The 18,024-nt window shown below is 39.6% G+C and overlaps 1 protein-coding gene across 1 annotated transcript; it reads left to right on the forward strand.

Moving 5' to 3' along the window:
• The first annotated feature begins 9,794 nt into the window (after window positions 1–9,794).
• On the forward strand, window positions 9,795–10,953 carry LOC146710126 (guanylin). Its single transcript, XM_085458095.1, has 3 exons — window positions 9,795–9,946; window positions 10,181–10,373; window positions 10,489–10,953. Exons 1-3 carry the CDS (start codon window positions 9,872–9,874, stop codon window positions 10,545–10,547), a joined length of 327 nt encoding a protein of 108 aa, XP_085314221.1. The 5' UTR covers window positions 9,795–9,871; the 3' UTR covers window positions 10,548–10,953.
• The last annotated feature ends 7,071 nt before the right edge of the window (window positions 10,954–18,024 follow it).

Raw genomic sequence — 18,024 nt, forward strand, 5'->3', positions numbered from 1 at the left:
AAAGACTCAAGACAGGTCTAAAAGGAAAAGGGGGTCCGACCAGGTACTAGGTATTAAGTACAGGTGTAACTAATAAGTGTATAGTGAATATTGTACATTCAAGCTGTTTTCGAAATTAATCTGATGCAGCCCTTTGAATTACATTTAACTATGTAGCTCTGCAGCATTCGTTAGACATAGTCGCTTTCACTGCTGCAAACTGTATAACATTAAAAACTAGAATGAATATTTGTTTTTTACAGATCAGTAATATGACCGGCTCTGCTTCTGTCAGGCCAGTCACGGAATCATTTTGTTTGTATTCACTTGACATTTCTACAATTGCATTTCTATTATTAGGCCACCAGATGAAATATGAGCCATTGGTTTTTCAAGTGTTTTGGCATTTCAGGGTGTAGTTCGTTATCTTTTTATTGGCTATGCTGTGACATAATAATGTTTGATGGTTATTCTTCATTCAGTTTACAACTTTAGATGCGTCAGAAAGAGTCCACTTTTAAAACCCAAAGGCTCAGATAAGAAAGACCGCTTTCACCTGAATCACGACTCCTAGATTATATCCTGTATCTTGATTGATTATGTGTATCCAGGTTCATTGAGTTTATATATTAAACCCATTTTTTCAATGGTAAGACTGAAATGTCTATAAAACTTTACATTGTCTAAATAAAGGAAGAGATCTAGGTGTTTTTTTTTTTTTTCGCTTTTCTTTCCACAATAAATGGGAAGTAAATATTGAATTACAGACAGAAAGGCCAAGTAGGTATCCTCCTTCACCTAAAACCTCCTAAAACCTAAAACAAAACACTGAAATATGTTATTGTACAGTTACAGTTATTGCTATAAAAAACAAATAAGTGTGCAAAGACTACCATGTGGCCATTAAAGGTCATTTTTTTGCATTGCACTGATGTCACAGCTTAAGGATAAGTCTCTGCAGATGACCACACACGTGCAGACAGACAAACACACATATCACATACACAACTTTCGCCCTGTCTTCCTAACGTGCATTAGTACCAAGTGCAATCTTCTCAATATAACAAGTATTTCATTCTACTTTGTATAGTATGTTATTCTTCTTTTATCTTATTCTATTCTATTATTTTTGTTCTTAATTTTTACTGCTCTTAACTTGTACTTTCTGATCAAAACACTACTACTTTTAAAACATTGCCCACATGTGGGACTAATAAAGGTTTATCTTATCTTCTTAAACCTGCAGTATTTGTGTGTTTGATTCCTGTCTTAGATATCTAACCACCTACCTACCTAATTAGTAATAAATCCCATGTTGTTCTGAACATGTATAGTATTTGAAACTTAGTTTGTTGGAATCCAGTCACACCACACCCAGCTGATGGGCACTTTACCTCGGTATGTAGACTGGAAACAAAGGAAAACAGCTAGCTTCCTATAGTCTTCTTCTTCTTCTTTTTTTAAGCAGCAGAAGACTGTCGCCTTCCCCCTGTCACCAAGTACAAGATATATGAGGCTGTATTTTTGCCTGGGTTTTCATTCAGCCATCCATTCTCTTCCACTTATCCTTATGAGGGTTGCAGGAGGGCTGGAGCCTACAGTATCCTAGCTACTATAGGACGAGAAGAGGGGTACACCCTGGACAGGTCGCCAATCTGTCGCACTACTAGCACAGAGAGACAGACAACCATTCTCACTCACATTCACACCTATGGGGAATTTAGAATTACTAATTCACCTAACCCCACTAACTGCATGTCTTTGGACTGTGGGAGGAAGACAGAGGACCCAGAGAGAACCCACACAAACACAGCGAGAACATGCAAACTCTACACAGAAAGGCACCAGACAGACAGCGGAGGTGAACTCAGGACCTTCTTGCTGTGAGGCAACAGTGCTACTTTATGCACCACGCCACCGCGCTCCCCGATTGCTGGGGTTTCTCTCTAAAATTGTTGGCTCTTTAGAGTATAAAATGCCAACTGAGGTAACTGTTATTGTGAATTGTTAAATTGAACATTTCAGTTATTGTTATCACAAGATTAACATACAATCTATTATAGTCAATTACACCAGAAAGTATTGCATAGTAGATTAAATTTTAGTTGTCAGTTTAGTTTACTATTATTCAATATGACTGCAATGTTGTTATTTCTTGATTGGACTCCACTGGTAGAAAACGATATTTTCACGCGTCCTGTATGTCAGAACCAGATGAAGCCATGAAGTCAAAGTCCACTTTGCCATTATAGATTACTGATCATGGATACATTATAGACCCTATTACAATATAACAAAGTTAAAAGTCTGAATACTTTCTGAGCTAATATTTTGAACCTTTACTCTGAGAGTATCCTATAATAAACATGTTGTTTTTTAGCTTAAACAACAACATGGAAACTGAAAAAAATAAAAATATTATCAAGCGTTCAGTTTAGTATGTTACCAGTTTACTATTAACTACTTAACAACAGAGAGCAAATGATTACTGTGTATGGGTGCAGTAACTGTTATAATGTACTCAAACCTCTTCAAACACAAAAGTAAAGTACTTTTCAAATTAGCAGTGTCTTACCTTCAGTCACACCCACACTGATAAGTCACAGTGATAAACAGTCAGAATGCTTTTATCTTGATGTTGTTGTGATAAAGGATAAATGAGTCAGAGTTATTTTGAGATAATAAATTGCATTTAGCTGCAACAATGCGTAAAAAGGGCAAAGGTTCGTTATCCAACAGTAAAGAAATGCAGTAACCGTGGCACGTTTGGATTTCTCGACATCTCCTTGTAAAATAAAATTTCTTCAATGACCATATGCTTGGATGACATGATTTCAAAATGTTTTACAGCCCTAAAAACATAAATCATAATCATAAAGAGTCAGTAGTAGTTTAGACACATAAATATTTGTTCCAAGTTAGAAAATGGTAAAGTTTATGGCAGGAAAAGCAACAACTGGACCTCCTGCTAGGGCACAGAACAGAATGGGCATCAATTACAGCAAAGTCCCTGAGTGTGACAAAGCAGCAGGTACAATGTTGTACATTGTTGTGCTGTGTTATTGTGTCGCATACAAATGATGTCAAAGGACTTTCAGCTGTATTGCTGTAATGACCTTGACTTAATGTACATTTTAAGTGGCACTCAATTATAATGAAAAACGTCTAAAACCGAGTAGAGAAGCGCCTCGAGTCGGGTAAAAGCAAGTTGGTACTGGTAGAAAAGAGTGAGCAGACTTCTATCAATATGGCTCTGGTGCTTAGGCCCTGTTCTTGTCCTGCATTGATGAGAGCCTTTATTGTGTATTTATTTGTTTGTTTACTTTCATGCTGGGGTGTTTTTAGTCTTAACGTCCACAAATACATCTTAGCAGCCTGCAGAAGTTTGACGGATAGTTTAATTGACCCACTTGAGTGTGAAATGTTGAGAAGTCACTCTACTTGAAGAGATTCTATTCACTCTCAGGCTGATGATTTACTCTCTCCACCCTAAACTGCTGCCATTAGTGTGAATAATTGCCCTTTCCCATGACTTGGAGGCTATTATTCACTTTTTGCAAACAGAAAACTGTTTGTTTTGACAAGCTTGGACAAATAGTGATGCAAAAAAAGGTTTTGACCAGTTCTTAACTGGGCCTCTTAGTCTGGTCTGTTTATTTTATTTGCGATTAACAGAGGTCACTTTGTGCAGTAAAATGCCAGACCCAGTTAAATTCACCAACTCTAACCTATTACTCAACACTTTGTCACATCAAATCAGCCCATAATAATGCTTCAGCACTATTAAATTATTAACATGTATCGAGTTATCCCAATATTTTTACAACCCACTGTACTGCCCACACATTTCCGCCAGACAGCCTTACGTGGCAGCCCGTTGGACTGAAAAGAATCCTTTCCTGTCTGAAGTGAAGATTATTGATTAACAGTGCGGGCTTAGCCTCATGTACTAGTACCACCCTTCTACACTGGCTGTATGATAAAGGCAATGCAAAAACTGACTAACTCAGCCTTTAAATGATGACATAGGCATAATTTTACATTTTAATTAGATTTTATATATATAGTGCCGAACCACAACATTCCCAGTTATCATTACCCCTGCTTACATCATACAGTGACTCAATTGGCTTGAGTCAGTGCCATCATAAACTGTGTGAATGGCATATAGTACAGGTTTCCTGTATGTCACAATTGTTGACACATTCAGACAGATAACATCCTAACGTCCTTCCTAACACCCTTTTCACACACACACATAGAAACAAAGAAACACACACACCTACTAATATCTGGCTTTTTCTTTAATGACTCTCCAGTTTTCACAAACATTCCTCAGCTCCAATTCCAATCAGCAGTGATGGAAAAATTATATTCTAGATGGGCAGACTAATCTTCGCCTGCCTTTTAACACCATGCCATGAGGCGTGATGAAGCTGTCGCCTCCATCAGTAACACCTGTGATCCTTTGTCATTTCAGCCAAAAATCCCTGACTGTCTCCTTTCAAGCAGCACTCAGACATTGTTGAGTGGAGTTTGAAATATATAAAAACTAAACCACCGTGACACTGGCCTCCAGGCTGCTTTTCACTCTTTCCTAACTTTATTTTCCAGCATGTCAGTGACACCAAATGTGGCACACCTGAGAAAAAAACAAAAACATAAAACGCAAACTTATTTACCAGCAATGGGAAGTGAGTGATAACATTGAATATACACATTAGGTATATTTTTATGTGCCATTGTAACATTTTTTTTTATCTTAAAAATGTTTCATAGGTTCCGTGCCAGTACAGTTACAGGTCAGTGAAGCAGGTTGAGCAGGTGGTCAATGCCAAAGGCTACAGCAGGGGCCTGGGTTTGATTCTGCCCTGGGTGGCTTCCTCTATGTTGTTCTCATTTTTACTGTTCTGTTGAAAAAACAGAATTCCCTCATAGACACCTCAACTTTTTTAATTAATTTAATTCAAGTATTATTGAAAAAAAAAAGATATTAATTTAGAAACACGATATAATTTATAATTAATGTGTAATATGTGATTTTGAATTTAATTTATTATGTAATCTATTAGATTAATTTACACAATAATGTTAGTTGATAAAATAAGTTTGGTCAGTTAAGGGTTACAGCATGGCTCCACCAAGGTTATCACATTTGCCTTACAGGCAGAAGAACCCTAGTTTGAGGATACACAAACTCAAGCCAGTAAAAAGCTAGTGTTCTCCTAGTGCCAGCCCTAAAGCTGAAAAAATGGAACAGGCGTATCAGGAAAGGTATCCAGGATAAAACCTGTGCCAAATCAAAGCAGACAGATCCATCCGCTGTGGGAACCCCTAGGGAATTTGGGAGCGGCTCAAAGTACCTTCATTTGAGGGTTAAGGGCAGGACATCCTCAATGAAAACTATTTCTTATAACAGCTTTTGTCAAACTGCAGCACTTTAATGTAGAGAAGGAAAAGACTACTGTCATAAGCTGAAGAGCTGGTCAACCGTGGTGTGAAGTGGGTGTTTTCGTGGGTAAAAATTATTTACCCACGAAAACACCATAAATTAGCATGAATGAGTATTCATTCTCCTCTGCTATTAAACGTGTGTGACTGCTCAGCAGTAAGATAAACTCACTTCAATAAAGTGCAAAGACAGCAGTTTGACTGGAGGCAATCACCAAGCTGTGAAAACAGAAGTGGATAAAACACCAGTCTGAGTGTGGCTATAAATCAAATAAGGCGAGATGTCATAAACAATAGAGCGGACTGTTGTAAAAGTCAATTCAGTAATAAAGAAACCTGAAGACCACTGAATTCACAGGAGTAAAGACAAAACGGTGACTTTCCCCTCCGGTAAGGAAGAAATAAAGTACAGTGCTCAAAACATTAAAGAAACACTCAGTAGGAAAAATATGGAAGGAAGATATGTCAGTGGCCTTGAGCTTTAATGCCATTCCTGATTTGTTGCCCCTCTAGTGCACCTGTTTCATTATCACCAAGGCGGCTGAAGCAACCCCCTTTAGCTACTTAGCCGACTAGATTCTCCACGTCAAAGTATTCAGTTCCCAGTTGTAAGCAGTATCTGCTTCACCAACAGATAAATGCCCTGTAATGTAAAAAAACAGCAGGACAATTAGCAACAGCCACTGCTGTTCTCTTCTTCTCTAAGACAATTTCCAACAGCTGGAAGAAAAACAGTTTAATTCGCTAAATGGCCGTAAAGATTTTTTTTTATCCTGCAGAGGATAAGCATGTTTTGGTGATTTGGGCAATTCAATTAAAACAAATACAAGCATTTTAAAAATTACCCAGAAGAAATACTCACAGATTACCTTAAAGAAGTCCAGTAACTTTCTTTCTGAGCTCATTAGGTTAAATTGTTAATGTTACTGTTAATTTTTTACTTGCTCGTCATGGACAAAATGCATGTACACCATGGTCTTTTCCAATGCAAATTAAAGCTTACAGCTGTGACTCAAACAATTTAGAGAATAATTTTGGTCATGTAAGCAATGAAAGAGCTAGAAGACAAAAAGTTGCTTCATCTTAAGGTCCAATTATAGCACCAGTATATATATATATATAAATTTAACACAGAGCCAGAAATGCAGCAGGTTCACGTTACAGGTGTAATAAGGGACAGTAAAGAAATGAGCTACATAATATATTTGTTATTAGATTAGATTTCTTCAGGGAAGTGAGTGATAATTAAAAAACAAATAAAATAACTTCATTTTCCTGCTCTAGCTGAAATCACCTGATAAATCGCTCAGACTCAAACTAAAGATGACCAAAATATATTTGAGATGCACTGCGCCACAGCAGGTCTGTTCACTGGGTAGATTGATCCTTCATGCTACGGGTAAAAAAATTGTTTTTAATGAACTCATTAAAATCCTGCCAGCTGTGTCTCTGGGCTGCCACACCCACTGCCGTGTACGTGATTGCACATTTGGTGCCATTCCAAAGCAAGTCAATTAACTTTACTTGCATCTCTTTTTTGTTTTATTAATGGAGGGTCAGATGTTTCTTAGAGATCCTGATGCCTGTAGAGAAATACTTCCATAGATAAACAAGTGAGGTACAAACTTTTCTGTACCGCTTGAAGCCTTTTTCGACTTATGTTATACCAACCCTGATCGCACCATGTCAAAAAATCCTTTTAGAAAGCATGACCATGCACTTTTAATGATGATTAATTCAAGTCAGGGCAGGCTTGTCAAGGACAAATAAATAAATAAATAAAACTGAACTCTGTTCAGACTTTAGAGGGAAAACCAGCACACCGCAGACCACGGCCTCTCTGTGTGAGGATCTAAACGTATTCTACGCTAGATTCGACACAGCGAACACCATGAGACCGGACAGTGTGCGCACCGTGGATGACGTCAGTGCGCACACTGTGTCTGAGGAGGATGTGCGGAAGTGCTTCAGGAAGGTGAACGCACGCAAAGCTACTGGTCCGGAAGGATTCCCGGCCGCGTCCTCAGGTCATGCGCGGCTCAGCTGGCTGGAGTGTTCACGCACATCTTCAACCTTTCCCTCTCTCTGTCTGTAGTCCCAGCCTGCTTCAAAATGGCCACCATCGTCCCTGTACCCAAATCCTCCACCATCTCCTCATTAAACGACTGGCGACCTGTAGCCCTGACCCCCATCATAAGCAAATGCTTCGAGAAGCTGGTCAGGGACTTCATCTGCTCTGCACTACCCGACTCACTGGACCCTCTACAGTTTGCATACCGCCACAACAGGTCCACTGATGATGCCATAGCCCTGACACTACACACTGCCCTGTCACACCTGGAGAAGAGAGACACGTATGTGAGGATGCTGTTTGTAGATTACAGCTCAGCATTCAATACCATTGTTCCCTCAAAGCTGGACAGGAAACTGCAGGATCTAGGACTGAGCAGCTCCCTCTGCAGCTGGATCCTTAGCTTCCTGTCTGACAGACGCCAGGTGGTCAGACTGGGCAGCATCACCTCATCCCCCATCACACTGAACACTGGTGCTCCACAGGGGTGTGTACTGAGCCCTCTCCTGTACTCACTCTACACCTACGACTGCACAGCCACTAACAACTCCAACATCATTGTGAAGTTTGCGGACGACACTACAGTGGTGGGTCTTATCACCAACGGTGATGAGATGGCTTACAGGGAGGAGGTCAGCGCCCTGACCCACTGGTGTCAAGACAACCATCTCACCCTCAACGTCGCAAAGACAAAGGAGTTGATAGTGGACTTCCGGAGGTGCAGAGAAGTACACACCCCCATCACCATCAACGGCGCTGCTGTGGAGAGAGTGAGCAGCTTCCGGTTCCTTGGCGTACACCTGGCTGAGGATCTTACGTGGTCAGTACACACAAACAAAACAGTGAAGAAGGCGCAGCAGCGCCTCTTCTTTCTCAGGAGACTGAAAAGATTCGGCATGAGCCCCCGCATCCTCAGGACCTTCTATGTGCCATTGAGAGCATCCTCACTGGATGCATCACCACCTGGTATGGCAACAGCACCGCCTACAACTGCAAAGCTCTCCAGCGAGTAGTGCGGTGCTCTGAACGGATAATTGGAGGTGAGCTTCCCTCCCTCCAAGACATCTACAGGAAGCGGTGCCTGAGGAAAGCGGGGAGGATCATCAAGGACTCCAGTCACCCCAGCCATAAACTGTTCAGACTGCTTCCATCAGGAAGGAGGTTCTGCAGCATCCGGTCCCGTACCAGCAGACTGAGAGACAGCTTCTTCCACCAGGCCATCAGACTGCTGAACACGTCATAGACACCTCAGCTTCACTACTGGAACTTCAACATTATGCACTCCATACTGTATATAAATGCCACTTGTTTTGCACATATTCAACTCTGTATATTTTATATATTTTATTATTATTATTATTATTATTATTTTATTTTATTTTTTTACTATTTAATTTGTAAAAATGTGTATACACACACACACACACACGTAGGAAAATATTTAGTATACACATCCAGAAATGCATACACTATTATATATTGTACATATATTTATTAGTTTCAGGTTGGCCATTCTTGTATTTTGCTCGTTTGTGTTGTTGTGTTTGCACATCTCTGTTGCTTGTGGGGCTCGCACACAAGAATTTCACTCGCATGTGCTGTGCCAGTGTGCCTGCACATGTGATGTGACAATAAAAAGTGATTTGATTTGATTTGATTTTGATTTGTTTTCTGCAGCAGAAGCAGGAAAAGCAGTCAATTTTTTTGCACTAGTATTCAGTGAGTATTCTCAGCCAGGGGCTAATAAGATCTCTGTACACACCTCACATAGGAGAGAACACTATTTGCTTATAGCTGTAGTCCAGTTAAGTGCTTTTGGGTGTGTTTTTGTTGATAAGAAAATCAAAGATATGAAAGAAAAGTACTGACACTGACATAAATAAACCTTTTCTGTAATAAACAACGCGTTATGTGGGGGGAGGCCTATTTAAATATAAAAACTGTTTGTCTGACATTTTTCCACATTAAACAAAGCCCATTATTTGGATCAATTTCTAACAATGGGTCTGTGAGTCACTATCATCCGAGGAATTCAAGATAATTCTTTAACCAACCCAAGATGCAGCACACATGAGCCAGAGATCCATAAATCTAATCAGAGAGCCGATGAGCTCAAAGTAGGATTTATGAATTTCTCTTTACAGCCTTGTAAAACACTAACTCTAATCTCACTAATTATTAACCCGTGAGAAAAACGTTGCTCTCATTTGCGGCATATCTGGTCACATGATAATGGGGCTGCTGGGTAGAATTGTATAAAAGGAGGCTTGTAGGCACAGGGATATCAGAAACATCAAACTGAGCACCTGCTGAGCACATCTACAATAAGACGCAAAAAGACTGCAAGACAAACTGCTGTCTACTGTCACCATGAAAGCCACATTTGCCATCACCGCTCTCGTCGTCCTGGCTCTGGGCTGGACCTCTGAGGCTGTGCAAGTTGAAGTAAGTGCCTTCCTTAGCATCATTGCATGACTGATGTGTTCATGATGAGATTGCAGGCTTGAACAATGGCAATTTTCTGCTCATTAGTAGAGAGAGTGAAGCTCAAATTTTGGGAAATTAAACTAACTTTTGTTCTGGACTTTCATGGATTACAAATCATACTGAAACTGTGTAGACTCTGAAGCTTTAGATGAAGTTGCAGTGCCTTTGTAACTGCAATTGCTTCTCTTTCAGGAGAACGGACTGTCTTTCTCAATGGAAGCTGTCAAGCGGCTTCAAGAGATGTCGGAGAGTAACGGTATGACAGGACAACAAAACCCAAGACTGAAGGCTAACACCATGTCCCTCTGTGCTGACCCCATGCTCCCACAGGAGTTTCTGCCACTCTGCAGGCAGAGAGGAGCATCTGCTTCCCTTGTCAGATTATGTAAGGCATTTATAAATTCAGTTTGCCTGAATCATAACATCTTAGGTCATAAATATTAAATATAGATGACTCAGCAGTGTACCTTATCTGCTTCCATTTCTTGTCTTCATTTTAGCTGCTGTACCCTTGGACATCTGTGAGATCTGCGCATTTGCTGCCTGCACTGGTTGCTAAACAAACAAAGCAAGCCAGAAACATCCTGCTTACTTGTGATTAATTTTTCATCCCCTGCTAAAATGTTTTAAGGAAATTCGACTTTTAACCACATGCAATGATGAACCAATGGCTTTATCTCTGCATTTTTGACTCTGGCCCATTGGATGCCTGAAAAATTTAGACTAAAAATATCTCAAAAAGGAAAAGAAAAAAAGAATCTGACAAAATGGGGAATGTTTTGCAAACTGTTACTTAGCATAATATAGCATATTTACTATTTTATTTTTCTGCAAAATTCTTTGGCATGCATTTTGTTTTGGATTTTTCGTTTGTTACATTTCCATCTTGCCTTGCTTTATATTCATATTTAAAGAAATGTTTTCTTTTTATTATTATTGTTTGGAATAAAAAGCCTTCATTGATAGATGACGTGTACATTGTGGTCTATTCTACAAATGCAAATATGCTATTGCCATTCTTATTAACACACTAGTAGGTAAGGTAGCAAAAATATTATTTTCATGTTGTTAGTTGTAACAACATCTGACCCATATTTTAAATGGAAATTTGACTACCAAAGCTACTTTCAGCGCTTTCCTCGTCACAGGGCATCACTACAGCACAGTTTAATGCTAGATGCCCTTTCTGTGAACAGTGTTGCGACTTTTTTTCTAAAAAGCGACTAGCGACAAATCTGGCGTCTTTTTCTGGTGTTATTGGAGACTCATTTATGACGACTTTTTGACGTGAAAGCGCATATCGCTCTTACTCTCAACAAGCAGCAGGTGCTGCAGTGGGCACCAATTATCAGCAACCCTCCCCCAGCTGCTATCAGGGCAGGAGATGTTCCCATCTATGCGTCCAAACTGCAAATGAATCGCGCATGAGCAAAGCCGATACTCCCGTACTGACTGTAACGTAGTCAGTTCTTCTTTTACTGTTATTGTCATGGTCTGGCTGGCAGACCGTGGGGATGTGGGGAAAGGAGGACCCAAAACGCAGACTCTGCGATGCAAACAGTGCTCTTTATTTACAGTGAAAAGGCTGTAAATACAATAACTCCCCGTTGCTCCCTCGAACCCCGTGTGCGTGCTTCCCTCCGATATCTGTGCTCGTGCTCCCCGCTGTTGTGTTTCCGCACCCCCGTGCGTGCTGCCTCTCCGGACCACTCCTCCTCCTGTAGGGAAACCAGAGACGCAGCCGTCAACACTAACCCTCGGCGGGCATATACGCACAGCACAGACCTAAGCTAACACACACTGACTTGGTAAGATAACTCAATGATCCCGCGCCGGTGGGAGCTCCAACTCTCTCCTAAGTAGCTCCCCCGACGAGCCCTGATCACCAACAGGTGTGGCATGAACTTCAGGTGTGGCCAGTCCTTCCGCAGGGCCACACCCCTCAGGCCTGCAGGTGGCTGAGCTCCATCCTCCAGCCACACCCGCAGACATACACACCCATACCCTGCCTATACATATGAGTGGGACACAGACTAACACAGCACAGTGCAGAAAAACACACACATCACCAAAATAAAAATAATAACAACAATAACATCAACAGTCAAAACTGCTCACGGACCCCGAGTCCTCCAGAGCTGGGTCCGTGACAGTTATGTTGTTTTGTAGGTCACAAGGTTTAAAACTACTTATAAACACACACACACACACACACACACACACACACACAAAGTAACTCCACCAGAGTGACTATTTCGGGTCACTTTTGGAGCAGGGTTGGAATTGTGACATTAAAAATAAAACAATAATTGCTAAAAGAAATTTAATTTGTAGTTTTAAATAAATTCTAAATGCATTTAGGACGTTTTTAGCTCACTTTATGTCTCTTCCACGATGTTATTTTTCTCTCCTACAACGTAGGTTACAAATACATTAGCATGACCAATTATGCAAATTAGGTGATGACGTTATTTAGCGACTTTTCGCTACTTTTAGGACAGCCAATAGATGGTTTCCTTACTGAGGAGTTGGCAACACTGCCTGTGGAACTGAACCATTACACTGTGTAATCGCAACTGGCCAATATATATATATATATTTTGAAAATGGCTTGTAACATTTTATAACACTTACTTACTGAGACATCCAGCATTATGTAGACTCCCCTTTAAAATCCCCATCTAGATCTTTAAATACTTGATCTAGGGCATGATGTAATTTATTTCAGTCAAGTGTACAGGGAAGTGGAGGAGCAATAAATGTAAACAGAACCTGTGTGCACACAAAAAAGTGATTTCATTTCATGCAATATTATAGCAGGAAATTCGTCATCACAGATGACATGGACCCAGAGCTTTTATGTATCTGAATTTTGAGGGTTTTGTGAGTATATTTGAGTTTGGGTTTCTGTTTTGGGAATATTATTCTAGTATTCGAAGTTTTTAAGTTCTTGATCGTTACATGGATTTCATTATTATTCTAAAATGATAATGATAATAGTTTCCAGTTTGTACCTAATTTCATCTTTTCTGTTTTGCCATCTGTATTGAGGTTTCATGTGAGTTTTTTTGAGAAGCACAATTCATGGCTTAGCAAGCTTCGGGGAGCTGAAAATCAGAGTTTTCTGTGTCATGGAATTGGCTCTTTTGTACCTGGCTAAATGCCAAGTAAAAAGGGGCCTTTTGTGTTCAGCATAATCATGGTGACTGATGCTGTACACATAAACTGATTGGGAGCAGGTTATGGTATGAGTTTTGGTTTCAAATCATCTAGAAAAACCACATTTTCTCTTTTATTCATGGCACATTTTAAGTTTCTCTCCTGGGGAAATATGTTTTATATGCGCAAATATTTAAGCCTCATCTTACTAAAAGACACTGAATGAACTGCAAACTGTATATCGCATTGTTAGGGAAATGTCTATTATTCAGAAAAATGTATGAATGCTTTAAAAACTTTAATCTGCTGCTTAGTATGTTTTACACTGCTGGAATTGCAGCTGCAATAACACAGAGCATACACCTAGAATACCCGTGCAATAAATTAATTTCACGTTGATCTGCTAACAAACTAAAGTGATTTCCACATTTCTTTTACTAGGCAGTTTTAATGTTCTGGAAGATCCCTCGGACACCTGCAGAGAGAGTAGGACGGTCTAAAGTTTTTCAGTAGTGTCTAAAGTCTTTGTGTTTCCCTGATCAGCATCAGCATTAATATATGATGCTGTTCCTAAAACAGGAAACTTACACTGTACTTTTTGTCCTCATGTCAAATTTGTACATACTCTAATGGTGCTGTATATTTTGAATAAGTCGCTATGGAAAATACCTGATCTTAAACCTCACATACGTGTTGAAATCTCAGTTAAAGTTATTTTATCTGAAGAATTCAAATATTTGGTGTCTGTAAACCGTGAGTGCATGGGCTGTAGTTAAATCATAAAGTTAGCTTAAAAGTGCTACAAATCAATAGTGCTAACGAAAAGCTGGAGAGGCCGACGGTGACCTCTGATTGTGTTTAAGGGCTTGTTTATATTAAATAAACCATGATACAAAGCATTACAGCCCATTAAATAGCCAACAGCCTTAATGAATGCAGCAGGAACTCAGAAGATTCATACAGCATCACTTCACAAGCAGAGAAGTATAAAGACTTCTGCATTTCTACAAACTGCACACCATCATAACACCTCAACCGATATTAACACATGGCCATTTTTTTGTGTGTGCCATTCTAAAAAACCTGCTCAGGCATTAATTTCAATGCTGTTTTTCCTGGAATACCCTAAAATCAGAATCAGCATCAGAATACTTTATTGATCAAATTATGTTGGTTACAGTGCTCCAGTACAAACAGTAACAAAGACAGACACTACAAGAAGTAAGACTACAATATATACATACATATAAGTCACTTATTGATAAATATCTGAATAAGAAAGAAGAGCATGTGCAAAAAGGGTGGAGCTATTGCAGTATACAGTGTTTTAGATGGATGAGTTGTACAGGGACATGGCCACAGGCAGGAATGATTTCCTGTGTCGTTCAGTGGTGCTTTTTGGTAATCTCAGTCTCCCACTGAACATGGTCCTGTGGCTAGCCAGCATGTCATGGAGTGGGTGGGAGGTGTTATCCAACATTGTCTTTATCTTGGACAGCATCCGCCTCTCCGACACCACCTTAAGAGAGACCAGCTCCATCCCCACAACATTGCTGGCCTCAGTTTATTGAGTCTGTTAGCATCAGCAACCCTCAATCTGCTCCCTCAGCATGCAGCGGCATAGAGGATCGCACTGGCCACAACAGACTCGTAGAAAATCCTGAGCATTGTCCGACCACTGTTGAAGGACCTCAAAAAATAGAGACGACTCTGGCCCTTCCTGTAAAGTGCTGTGGTGTTTTTAGCCCAGTTTATTGTCAATGTATACGCCGAGGTATTTATAGTCATCCACAATGTCAATATTGACCCGCTGGATTGAAACAGGGGTCAAGTGTTTCCTGGTCTTCCTGAAGTCCACGATCAGTTCCTTGGTCTTTGCCACGTTGAGCTGCAGATGATTCTGCTCACACCACGTGACAAAGGAGTCGACCACAGCCCGGTACTCTGTCTCATCATCCCTGCTGATGAATCCAACCACTGCAGAGTCATCAAGAGAATATACACCTTATTCAAAACTCTACTGCACACATTTTGTGTATTTTAAGTATTTTGGTTTGTTTGCTTATTTCTCCATTTTATTATATTGGTGCAATCCAACCATTTTCTGAAGGGTGACAGTAAGGGTCTACAGTCTTGAACCATTCACGTTCACATTCAGCCAGATTAATTTGCCTAAAAGTCCTTGGACTGTAGGAGGGAGCAGGAGTACCCATAGAGAACAGTGGGAGGCGTGTTTTTTACTATGTTTTGTTCTTGTGAAGCCTCTGAAATATTTCTTACAAATAAAACTGACTTGACCTGAAAGTGGCTTTATGTAAGACATTTGTTGGTTCTGAGCTTTCAACCCTGCATTCTATTCAATACAATTCAGTTTCATTTATACAGGTCCATTCTGAGTTTAACATTTTAGTTGTGTTTATTATGTGTTTTGTGCAATTTGTTCTTGTAATTTTTATTTCTGCGTTCTGTTAATTTTTTTGTTATTTTATTCTCTACTTTGGTTGCAGTTTCTTTCATAATTTGTAATTAAGTTTAAGTTTTCCTGCACTTCTGTACTTTCGTGCAGTTTCAATGTTATATGAGCCCGTGCTGTGTTATTCCCGGTTTTATTTTGGTCTGTGGTAAGTGATAGTAAAATAATGAAATATATAAGAAAGTCAAATGTGTAAAATTATAAAATAATATTGCAAAACCTAGTATGAACCATAACTAAGGTTAAATTACTATGATGTCCGCCCCAAATTTGTCAACAGATGCTGGGATCACCAAAAATAGTGCCAGGAGTTTCATACAGATGTGGTGAGAAGTTTAGAGGCTCTTATAATGATTATGAATATTATATTGTAGTTTGGGGCTTTTAATGATTTCTCTAACTTTACAGTATACATTTTAATGACTTTAAAAAGGAAGAATTGGGTGCAGAAGTTTGAATTTATTCACACAGGGTAAAAAGTATACATACAAGCTCAAGTATACCCATATGGAAAAGAAATAGAAAAAACTTATAAAAGACTTGCATAAGATGTGGCCTACTTCATATAGTGAATCATATAAGGCTTATGCGATTCACTCATGAAGGTGGCCACTTTCTCATTACTTTCATATATTGTTTTAGTAAGTATCCAAAATATACAAGTTTCATGTATATAATTTTTCAAGGGATCTTATATCTGTTTTCACTCTTGTATGCTTTTCATACAAGTTTCACACAAGACAGATACAGACTTTATAAGATGTATATATATATCGTTTCCATATGGGTATGCATGCACCCCACCTTAAGCTATATTAAGATAACAATGAATTAATATCAGTAGATAGGAATACAAACTTCAGTCTAAGTAAAAACAAACCCCAACAACTTTTAATCGTACTCAGCTTGAATCTGAATAAAAAGAAGCAAAATAAAAAATATCTATTTCCTGATGCCTACATTAAAATTTAGGGAACACCTAAAATGTCCAACTGTAATTTGATATACAATGAAAAATTAGTCTTTGAATTATGCATTTATTTAAGCAAATACAAAATAATTTGAAAATATCATGTGGTGAAATTATTATTAACCAGTCTGCTTTAAGAACAACATTTACAATGGGTAATTTAAATTAATAGTTTATGCCATTTAAATGTCATGCAGCTGTGTCAGAGATTAGCTTAAACCCCGCCCCCAAACCTTTGAAGGTTCAACTTCAAAGGAAAGTGGATGACGTCACAGTGGCTGCAGCCGAACGTGGGCGGGGCTTAAACCTATATAAAGGAGCCGTCCAGACTCTCAAGCATTTGGTTTACAAAGAGCACACATGCCTAGTCCAACTCCAACCAGCCAACAATTTATTTCCTCTTCTACATTTCAGAGTCAGAGAAATAGTAATACAAACTTAAACATGACAACTCCACACAGTAACACCTCAGTGGAAACATGGAAGTCCTTAAGTGACCACTTTTTTGGTACAATTGTACCACAGTGGCAATCTCTGCAGTTCAACCCAGAGTACTGCAACACTGAGCTGCCTTCCACTTTGCTGAAAGACATGTTGAAACTTTGTTCCATGTTAGTGGATGCAATGGACACAACCGTGGAGAAGGGAGATGCAGTGTCCACGCAGAATAATGAGCCTTCTCTTCACTCAGTGCACACAGAGTCCCCTGAGAAAACAGAAGAAACAGGAGCAAAGGACAGCATCCTAAAAGAAATTTCTGTAGATGACCACGGTGATAATGAAGAAACAGAAACTCCAGGACTGGAGGACTCTTCAGACTCAAAAAACCTCAAGCTGCATTTGACTGCAGAGGAGAGCAATCTTGATGAAACATCCACAGATGACAGTGAAAACAGAGAAATTCTAACACTGCATCGTGTACCTGCACCACCTTGCATATATCCAGATATTTTAATAGGTTTCAGCTGTGAGTCATCTGAGGAAGAAGCGTCTGTGTCATCCCAGAGGTTTCCTCCTCAAACCCTCACCGCAGCCACAGTAGAACTGAAGAAAAACTACTCAGCTGATACAAAAGACTTGGACAACATAGAAGCTTCCCCCCTGGAAAAGCCTGTGAAGAAAACACTACATAGGTCAGTCCGTAAGTCTGATTCAGATTTTGGTTCTTATGATGTCACTCTGGCATCTGATTATCTGTCTGAAGAAAAGATGTGTGTTTACAAAGTTATTCAGTTGGTAGTTTCAGAGGCCGCAGGCAAAGCCTCGTCTAAATACAAGGACTTCACACGGTGCCACAACTCCGACTCTATCAGCGATCGTCTGCTTGAAAAAATCTGGCCTCAGATTGACGAGAGGGATTTGGATCTATCTCCAAAAAGGCTGACCAATATCAACAAGGACATTTTCACCAATCTTTGCAAAGCACATAACTGC

Source organism: Copadichromis virginalis, linkage group LG5, assembly GCF_057382275.1.
Source record: "Copadichromis virginalis isolate Kocher_CV1m ecotype Utaka linkage group LG5, C_Virginalis_male_GT1.1, whole genome shotgun sequence".
Classification (NCBI taxonomy): domain Eukaryota; kingdom Metazoa; phylum Chordata; class Actinopteri; order Cichliformes; family Cichlidae; genus Copadichromis; species Copadichromis virginalis.